General features: G+C 45.3%; 1 protein-coding gene across 6 annotated transcripts in view; it reads left to right on the top strand.

Annotated features, from left to right (window-relative positions):
* vps13c (vacuolar protein sorting 13 homolog C) overlaps positions 1 to 10,860 on the top strand; it is a 225,915-nt gene that overhangs the window by 46,873 nt on the left and 168,182 nt on the right. For all 6 annotated transcript variants that reach the window (XM_045709067.1, XM_045709065.1, XM_045709066.1 and 3 more), the window contains 5 exons: positions 2,230 to 2,287; positions 3,516 to 3,643; positions 6,945 to 7,051; positions 8,048 to 8,288; positions 8,815 to 8,953. In XM_045709067.1, coding sequence (XP_045565023.1) covers positions 2,230 to 2,287; positions 3,516 to 3,643; positions 6,945 to 7,051; positions 8,048 to 8,288; positions 8,815 to 8,953 — 673 coding nt within the window. The remainder of the gene's footprint in view (positions 1 to 2,229; positions 2,288 to 3,515; positions 3,644 to 6,944; positions 7,052 to 8,047; positions 8,289 to 8,814; positions 8,954 to 10,860) is intronic.

Raw genomic sequence — 10,860 nt, 5'->3', positions numbered from 1 at the left:
AGACTGAGTCCTGGTTCTGTCTACAGTAGGATACATAATGTCTGTATTCAGACTGAGTCCTGGTTCTGTCTACAGTAGGATACATAATGTCTGTATTCAGACTGAGTCCTGGTTCTGTCTACAGTAGGATACATAATGTCTGTATTCAGACTGAGTCCTGGTTCTGTCTACAGTAGGTTGTTAATGTTAATTCATGCTTGTTCTTCAGTTCAGTTGTAGCACTCTATGCGGTGTGTTGGATAAATGATCTACTGAGCTTATTGAGGGAAATGCAAATGTCTATAAAACAGGAGAGGAGAAGGTGAGCGTGTGAAAAGATAATGAGGTTAGAGAGTGTAACACCGTCAGTGTTGTTTCAGTTCTTCATACAGGGATCTATAATATAATGAGGGAGGAGAGGTTAACACTGTCAGTGTTGTTGCAGTACTTCATACAGGGGTCTATAATATAATGAGGGAGGAGAGGTTAGAGCGTTTAACACCGTCAGTGTTGTTGCAGTACTTCATACAGGGATCTATAATATAATGAGGGAGGAGAGGTTAACACTGTCAGTGTTGTTGCAGTTCTTCATACAGGGATCTATAATATAATGAGGGAGGAGAGGCTAGAGCGTTTAACACCGTCAGTGTTGTTGCAGTTCTTCATACAGGGATCTATAATATAATGAGGGAGGAGAGGTTAGAGAGTTTAACACCGTCAGTGTTGTTGCAGTTCTTCATACAGGGATCTATAATATAATGAGGGAGGAGAGTTTAACACCGTCAGTGTTGTTGCAGTACTTCATACAGGGATCTATAATATAATGAGGGAGGAGAGTTTAACACCGTCAGTGTTGATTCAGTTCTTCATACAGGGATCTATAATATAATGAGGGAGGAGAGGTTAGAGAGTTTAACACCGTCAGTGTTGTTGCAGTACTTCATACAGGGATCTATAATATAATGAGGGAGGAGAGGTTAACACTGTCAGTGTTGTTGCAGTTCTTCATACAGGGATCTATAATATAATGAGGGAGGAGAGGTTAGAGCGTTTAACACCGTCAGTGTTGTTGCAGTTCTTCATACAGGGATCTATAATATAATGAGGGAGGAGAGGTTAGAGAGTTTAACACCGTCAGTGTTGTTGCAGTTCTTCATACAGGGATCTATAATATAATGAGGGAGGAGAGGTTAGAGAGTTTAACACCGTCAGTGTTGTTGCAGTTCTTCATACAGGGATCTATAATATAATGAGGGAGGAGAGTTTAACACCGTCAGTGTTGTTGCAGTACTTCATACAGGGATCTATAATATAATGAGGGAGGAGAATTTAACACCGTCAGTGTTGATTCAGTTCTTCATACAGGGATCTATAATATGAGGGAGGAGAGGTTAGAGAGTTTAACACCGTCAGTGTTGTTGCAGTTCTTCATACAGGGATCTATAATATAATGAGGGAGGAGCGTTTAACACCGTCAGTGTTGTTTCAGTTCTTCATACAGGGATCTATAATATAATGGGGGAGGAGAGGTTAGAGAGTTTAACACCATCAGTGTTGTTGCAGTTCTTCATACAGGGATCTATAATATAATGAGGTTAGAGCGTTTAACACCGTCAGTGTTGTTTCAGTTCTTCATACAGGGATCTATAATATAATGGGGGAGGAGAGGTTAGAGAGTTTAACACCGTCAGTGTTGTTTCAGTTCTTCATACAGGGATCTATAATATAATGGGGGAGGAGAGGTTAGAGAGTTTAACACCGTCAGTGTTGTTGCAGTTCTTCATACAGGGATCTATAATATAATGAGGTTAGAGCGTTTAACACCGTCAGTGTTGTTTCAGTTCTTCATACAGGGATCTATAATACCTCTCCACTGGAAGACGTTTTGAAGGAATGTCTTACAGAGAAATGATCTTCCAAAACACAGACTACTCTGCCCGCCGTACTGTTTCATCGGTATTTAAACTGAATCTCTAAATATCTTAGATACGCGTCAGGGTTGATTCTGCAGATATTTCCATCTTAGATACTTTATCATAGTATAATAATAATATATGCTGTTTGGCATGAACGTTTTATCCAAAGCGACTTACAGTTTTACATGCATACGTTTTTACTTATGGGTGGTCCCGGGAATCGAACCCACACTCCTGTCGTTGCAAGCACGATGCTCTACCAACTGAGCTACGGAAGACCAGAGTCATGTCTGTGTGATTTCTAATCCTCTTCCTTGTCTTTGTGTCTGTCCAGGAAAAGCTGAAGGACGGCATCAGTACCAAGGACCAAGAGATCAAAGACTACCAATATAGTATGTACCATGGGCAAACACACACACACACACACACACACACACACACACACACACACACACACACTTTCCATTACAAAAGACAGCGAAAGGTGTCCTTCCATCAATCCATTTTTTTTTTTATTAAAGTTTTTTTTTAGACTCTCCATGGCAACCAGCCAGCCAATCATCCTGTTGCTTTTAGGTGTTGGATCTTCTCCTCCTCTCTGTGAAACCTGGTTCACATGTTCAGTGAGGGGGGAAAAAAGTATTTGATCCCTGCTGATTTTGTACGTTTGCCCACTGACAAAGAAAGGATCAGTCTATAATTTTAATGGTAGGTTTATATGAACAGTGAGAGACAGAATAACAACAAAAAAATCCAGAAAAATGCATGTCAAAAATGTTATAAAATGATTTCCATTTTAATGAAGAAGACAGATATGACAGCTTTATATACTGACTGGGTGTATATACTGGGTATACTGGCTGTCTGAGGAAACTCTCAGAGGGACCTGGTGGTCTAGAAGACAGATGTGACATCTTTATGACAGGCCAATGTGACTATGGTGATTCCATCATGTGGTAGTCTCTGTTCTCTCCATCCGTCTGTCTCTGTTCTCGCCATCCGTCTGTCTCTGTTCTCGCCATCCGTCTGTCTCTGTTCTCTCCATCCGTCTGTCTCTGTTCTCTCCATCCGTCTGTCTCTGTTCTCTCCATCCGTCTGTCTCTGTTCTCTCCATCCGTCTGTCTCTGTTCTCGCCATCCGTCTGTCTCTGTTCTCTCCATCCGTCTGTCTCTGAACGTCTTGTGACTGTCTGTCTCTGAGCGTCTTGTGACCGTCTGTCTCTGGGATTGAGGTGGATGCTAATCCTGGATTAAGAAGCACTTTAAATGGAGAATCTCCAACAAGCATGGTGTCTAGTCTAACCAAACCTAGATGTTGGAGGGGGAATGATCCATCAAGATGTTGGTCTCATATTAAAGTAGAATTCATAGGATGTTCTCTCTCTGTCTCTCTGTCTCTCTGTCTCTCTGTCTCTCGCTCTGTCTCTCGCTCTGTCTCGCTCTGTCTCTCTCTGTCTCTCTCTGTCTCTCTCTGTCTCTCTCTGTCTCTCTCTCTCTCTCTCTCTCTCTCTCTCTCTCTCTCTCTCTCTCTCTCTGTCTCTCTCTGTCTCTCTCTGTCTCTCTCTCTGTCTCTCTCTCTCTGTCTCTGTCTCTCTGTCTCTGTCTTTGTCTCTGTCTGCAGTTTTCAAACCCATCTTTGCCTCTGCTAAAATGGTAATCAACCCGAATGCTGAGATTGAGCTGAAGTCTCCCAAAGCCAACCTGTATCTGGAGGTTCAGAATGTAGCAGTAGAGATGACCAAACCACAGGTACGAACACACACACACACACACACACACACACACACACACACACACACACACACACACACACACACACACACACACACACACATACATACACTCAGACACACACACACACACACACACACACACACACACACACACACACACACACACACACACATACATACACTCAGACACACACACACACACACACACACACACACACACACACACACATACATACATACACTCAGACACATACACTCAGACACATGCCAATTTAGAACATAGCTGATCAAACCTTCTTGGCATTGATTCTGCAGACTTGAAGAAGGGTTTAGTTCCAGTAGTTGATAATGTGCTTGTTTCGTCCTACTAAAACCTAGTTGAATGGACTGACTGAAGTGGCTCTGGATCAGAGTGCCTGTTAAATTACTAAAATGTAAATGTATAATCGGCCGTGCAGACCTGACCTGGGTCAAATACATATAACATATTTAATATGCACTTGATTTAGCTGGTTCCATGGTGTTAGCAAGCCTAATCAAATGTACACTACCTTTCAACAGTTTAGGGTCACTTAGAAATGTCCTTGTTTTTTACAAGAAAAGCATTTTTTTTTTTGTCCATTTAAAATAACATCAAATTGATCAGAAATACAGTGTAGACATTTTTAATGTTGTAAATTACTATTGTAGCTGGAAACGGCTGATTTTTAATGGAATATCTACCTAGGCGTACAGAGGCCCATTATCAGCAACCATCACACCTGTGTTCCAGTGGCACATTGTGTTAGCTAATCCAAGTTTATTATTTTAAAAGGCTAATTAATCATTAGAAAACCCTTTTGCAGTTATGTTAGCACAGCTGAAAACTGTTGTTCTGGTTAAAGAAACAATACAACTGGCCTTCTTTAGACTAGTTGAGTATCTGGAGCGTCAGCATTTGTGGGTTCGATTACAGGCTCAAAATGGCCAGAAACAAAGAACTTTCTTCTGAAACTCGTCAGTCTATTCTTGTTCTGAGAAATTAAGGCTATTCCATGTGAGAAATTGAAGATCTCGTACAACGCTGTCTACTACTCCCTTCACAGAACAGCACAAACTGGCTCTAACCAGAATAGAAAGAGGAGTGGGAGGCCCCGGTGCACAACTGAGCAAGAGGACAAGAACATTAGAGTGTCTAGTTTGAGAAACAGACACCTCACAAGTCCTCAACTGGCAGCTTCATTAAATAGTACCCACAAAACACCAGTCTCAACGTCAGCAGTGAAGAGGCGACTCCGGGATGCTGGCCTTCTAGGCAGAGTTGCAAAGAAAAAGCCATATCTCAGACTGGCCAATAAAATAAAAGATGGGCAAAAAAACACAGACACTGGACAGAGGAACTCTGCCTAGAAGGTCAGCATCCCGGAGTCGCCTCTTCACTGTTGACGTTGAGACGGATACTATTTAATGAAGCTGCCAGTTGAGGACTTGTGAGGCGTCTGTTTAGAGTCTATAGACTGATATCGTGTTGTCTCTTCCTGTTCAGTACCTAACCATGGTGGACCTGCTAGAGTCTATAGACTGATATCATGTTGTCTCTTCCTGTTCAGTACCTAACCATGGTGGACCTGCTAGAGTCTATAGACTGATATCATGTTGTCTCTTCCTGTTCAGTACCTAACCATGGTGGACCTGCTAGAGTCTATAGACTGATATCGTGTTGTCTCTTCCTGTTCAGTACCTAACCATGGTGGACCTGCTAGAGTCTATAGACTGATATCATGTTGTCTCTTCCTGTTCAGTACCTAACCATGGTGGACCTGCTAGAGTCTATAGACTGATATCATGTTGTCTCTTCCTGTTCAGTACCTAACCATGGTGGACCTGCTAGAGTCTATAGACTGATATCATGTTGTCTCTTCCTGTTCAGTACCTAACCATGGTGGACCTGCTAGAGTCTATAGACTGATATCGTGTTGTCTCTTCCTGTTCAGTACCTAACCATGGTGGACCTGCTAGAGTCTATAGACTGATATCATGTTGTCTCTTCCTGTTCAGTACCTAACCATGGTGGACCTGCTAGAGTCTATAGACTGATATCATGTTGTCTCTTCCTGTTCAGTACCTAACCATGGTGGACCTGCTAGAGTCTATAGACTGATATCGTGTTGTCTCTTCCTGTTCAGTACCTAACCATGGTGGACCTGCTAGAGTCTATAGACTGATATCGTGTTGTCTCTTCCTGTTCAGTACCTAATCATGGTGGACCTGCTAGAGTCTATAGACTGATATCATGTTGTCTCTTCCTGTTCAGTACCTAACCATGGTGGACCTGCTAGAGTCTATAGACTGATATCGTGTTGTCTCTTCCTGTTCAGTACCTAACCATGGTGGACCTGCTAGAGTCTATAGACTGATATCGTGTTGTCTCTTCCTGTTCAGTACCTAATCATGGTGGACCTGCTAGAGTCTATAGACTGATATCATGTTGTCTCTTCCTGTTCAGTACCTAACCATGGTGGACCTGCTAGAGTCTATAGACTGATATCATGTTGTCTCTTCCTGTTCAGTACCTAACCATGGTGGACCTGCTAGAGTCTATAGACTGATATCATGTTGTCTCTTCCTGTTCAGTACCTAACCATGGTGGACCTGCTAGAGTCTATAGACTGATATCATGTTGTCTCTTCCTGTTCAGTACCTAACCATGGTGGACCTGCTAGAGTCTATAGACTGATATCATGTTGTCTCTTCCTGTTCAGTACCTAACCATGGTGGACCTGCTAGAGTCTATAGACTGATATCATGTTGTCTCTTCCTGTTCAGTACCTAACCATGGTGGACCTGCTAGAGTCTATAGACTGATATCATGTTGTCTCTTCCTGTTCAGTACCTAACCATGGTGGACCTGCTAGAGTCTATAGACTGATATCATGTTGTCTCTTCCTGTTCAGTACCTAACCATGGTGGACCTGCTAGAGTCTATAGACTGATATCATGTTGTCTCTTCCTGTTCAGTACCTAACCATGGTGGACCTGCTAGAGTCTATAGACTGATATCATGTTGTCTCTTCCTGTTCAGTACCTAACCATGGTGGACCTGCTAGAGTCTATAGACTGATATCATGTTGTCTCTTCCTGTTCAGTACCTAACCATGGTGGACCTGCTAGAGTCTATAGACTGATATCGTGTTGTCTCTTCCTGTTCAGTACCTAACCATGGTGGACCTGCTAGAGTCTATAGACTGATATCATGTTGTCTCTTCCTGTTCAGTACCTAACCATGGTGGACCTGCTAGAGTCTATAGACTGATATCATGTTGTCTCTTCCTGTTCAGTACCTAACCATGGTGGACCTGCTAGAGTCTATAGACTGTATGGTGAAGAATGGACCCTACAGGAAGTTCAGACCTGATGTACCTGTACACACAAATGCCAAGCACTGGTAAGTCAACCAGCCAGCCAGCCAGCCAGCCAGCCAGTCAGCCAGTCAGCCAGCCAGCCAGCCAGTCAGCCAACCAGTCAGTCAGCCAGCCAACCAAATCAAATCATTTATTTATATAGCCCTTCTTACATCAGCTGATGTCTCAAAGTGCTGTACAGAAACCCAGCCTAAAACCCCAAACAGCAAGCAATGCAGGTGTAGAAGCACAACCAGTCACCCAGCCAACCAGTCAGCCAGCCAACCAACCAGTCAGTCAGCCAGTCAGTCAGCCAACCAACCAGCCAACCAGTCAGCCAGCCAACCAGTCAGCCAGCCAACCAGTCAGCCAGCCAACCAGTCAGCCAGCCAGCCAACCAGTCAGCCAGCCAACCAACCAGTCAGCCAGCCAACCAAGCAGTCAGCCAGCCAACCAAGCAGTCAGCCAGCCAACCAAGCAGTCAGCCAGCCAACCAGTCAGTCAGCCAGCCAGTCAGTCAGCCAACCAGTCAACCAGCCAACCAGCCAGCCAGCCAACCAGTCAGCCAGCCAACCAGTCAGCCAGTCAGTCAGTCAACCAGCCAACCAGTCAGTCAGCCAGTCAGTCAGCCAGCCAGCCAACCAGTCAGCCAGCCAACCAATCAGTCAGTCAGCCAACCAGTCAACCAACCAGCCAGCCAGTCAGCCAGCCAGCCAGTCAGCCAGCCAACCAGCCAGCCAGCCAGCCAACCAACCAATCAGCCAACCAGCCAGCCAGCCAACCAGTCACCACTCCATACATTCTAATGGGCAGTACTAGTCAATGTTGTTCATGCTATCTGTTTATCAGGATGGGGTTTGTTGTTGTTGAAAACTCCTAATTGAAGGATGTATACCTGCAGACATGTTGTTAGGATGTTGTTGTGTTGGGAGTTTCACCGTGGGTTTTTTTCAACTTTGGGTTGAGGTTTTATTAGACCGGAGACAATGCCCATTGATCAACGTCTCAGCACCTTAACTATGGTGTGACGGTGTTTCCAGGTGGAAGTACAGTATGAACAGCATTCTGGACGTCCATATCAGACGCTTCAACCAGATGTGGTCGTGGACCAACATCAGGAAGCACCGCCACACTCTGAAGGCCTACAGGGCAGCCTACAAGGCCAAACTACTGACGACACAGGGTAAAGTCAGAGAGGACCAAGAGAAACAGATACAGGACCTGGAGAAGAGCCTGGATGTCTTCAACATCACCTTAGCCCGGCAACAAGCACAGATGGAGGTTTGTACAATATCTCTTATACCCATTAAGCAAAAGTCATCGTCAGTATATTACTGTGTTTTTAGAAACCATGTCAATGGGGGGTTTTGTGGAAGGTTCTCCCCATGGACCTGTGTCTGAACTATCTCCTCCTGTCTCCTTCCTCCTGTCTCTCTCCTTCCTGTCTCTCTCCCTCCTCTTGTCTCTCTCCTGTCTCTTTCTCCCTCCTCCTCCTGTCTCCCTCCTGTCTCTCTCCCTCCTGTCTCTCTCCCTCCTGTCTCTCTCCCTCCTGTCTCTCTCCCTCCTGTCTCTCTCCCTCCTCCTCCTTTTTCTCTCCTGTCTCTCTCCCTCCTCCTGTCTCTTTCTCCCTCCCTCCTCCTCCTGTCTCTCTCTCCCTCCCTCCTCCTCCTGTCTCTCTCTCTCTCCCTCCCTCCTCCTCCTGTCTCTCTCTCTCTCCCTCCCTCCTCCTCCTGTCTCTCTCTCCCTCCCTCCTCCTCCTGTCTCTCCCTCCCTCCTCCTCCTGTCTCTCTCTCCCTCCCTCCTCCAGGTGATCCGGTCAGGGCAGAAGGTGGTAGCTAAGAAGGCTGTGGCCGGCCAGAAGCAGGGAGGAGGGTTTTTCAGCAGCTTCTTTGGAAAGAAGGAAGGGAAGAAGAAAGAGCAGGAACAAGAAACCCAGGAGGAAGAGGGTGAGTACTCCTCACACGCACGCACGCACGCACGCACGCACGCACGCACGCACGCACACACACCGACAACACACACACGGACACGGACACGGACACACGCGCACGCACGCACGCGGACACGGACACGGACACGGACACGGACACGGACACACACACGTACACACGTACACACGTACACACACGTACACACACGTACACACACACGTACACACACACGTACACACACACGTACACACACACGCACACACACACACACACACAAACAAAATCAGGAACAGGACACCAAGGATGAGGAGAGTTAGTGATTCATCAGTCTCCTCATATACACAAACTATCACCTAACCCTCAGGAGACTAACTAGCAACCAGCTAACCCTCAGGAGACTAACTAGCAACCAGCTAACCCTCAGGAGACTAACTAACAACCAGCTAACCCTCAGGAGACTAACTAACAACCAGCTAACCCTCAGGAGACTAACTAACAACCAGCTAACCCTCAAGAGACTAACTAACAACCAGCTAACCCTCAAGAGACTAACTAACAACCAGCTAACCCTCAAGACTAACTAGCAACCAGCTAACCCTCAAGAGACTAACGAACAACCAGCTAACCCTCAAGAGACTAACTAACAACCAGCTAACCCTCAAGAGACTAACTAACTAACGACCAGCTAACCCTCAGGAGACTAACGAACAACCAGCTAACCCTCAAGAGACTAACTAACAACCAGCTAACCCTCAAGAGACTAACTAACAACCAGCTAACCCTCAAGAGACTAACTAACAACCAGCTAACCCTCAAGAGACTAACTAATGACCAGCTAACCCTCAGGAGACTAACGAACAACCAGCTAACCCTCAGGAGACGAACTAACAACCAGCTAACCCTCAAGAGACTAACAACCAGCTAACCCTCAAGAGACTAACTAACTAACAACCAGCTAACCCTCAAGACTAACTAGCAACCAGCTAACCCTCAAGAGACTAACTAACTAACGACCAGCTAACCTTCAGGAGACTAACTAACGACCAGCTAACCCTCAGGAGACTAACAACCAGCTAACCCTCAAGAGACTAACTAACTAACAACCAGCTAACCCTCAAGACTAACTAACTAATAACCAGCTAACCCTCGCGAGACTAACTAACAACCAGCTAACCCTCAGGAGACTAACAACCAGCTAACCCTCAAGAGACTAACTAACAACCAGCTAACCCTCTGGAGACTAACTAACAACCAGCTAACCCTCAAGAGACTAACTAACAACCAGCTAACCCTCAAGAGACTAACTAATGACCAGCTAACCCTCCGGAGACTAACGAACAACCAGCTAACCCTCAAGAGACTAACTAACAACCAGCTAACCCTCAAGACTAACTAGCAACCAGCTAACCCTCAAGAGACTAACTAACTAACGACCAGCTAACCCTCAGGAGACTAACTAACAACCAGCTAACCCTCAAGAGTCTAACTAACTAACGACCAGCTAACCCTCAGGAGACTAACGAACAACCAGCTAACCCTCTGGAGACTAACTAACAACCAGCTAACCCTCAAGAGACTAACTAACTAACTAACTAACGACCAGCATTCTCAATCCGCTGTCCTCAACGAGAGACATGGCTACAGTATATTGTGTTTTAGAGTTCTGATCTCAGAGCAGGTCTCCTTTATCCATATAACCTTATTCATGATGACGTGAAAGGTCAAACTGATGTTAGGTCTGCCCTCCTACTCTGAGGTTCCTGATGAAGTCGTGCCCTGATCGTCCTCATGTGGAACCTTGGGAACACCAGGGAACACATTGATTGGTGTTCTGTTTGTTTGACCATCGTTGATGACCATCGTTGATTGGTGTTCTGTATGTTTGACCATCGTTGATGACCGTCGTTGATTGGTGTTCTGTA

The sequence above is a fragment of the Salmo salar genome, chromosome ssa26 (genome assembly GCF_905237065.1).
Source record: "Salmo salar chromosome ssa26, Ssal_v3.1, whole genome shotgun sequence".
NCBI lineage: Eukaryota > Metazoa > Chordata > Actinopteri > Salmoniformes > Salmonidae > Salmo > Salmo salar.
The sequence above is the reverse complement of the archived record's forward strand: the minus strand, read 5'-3'. Positions and strand labels throughout refer to the sequence as shown.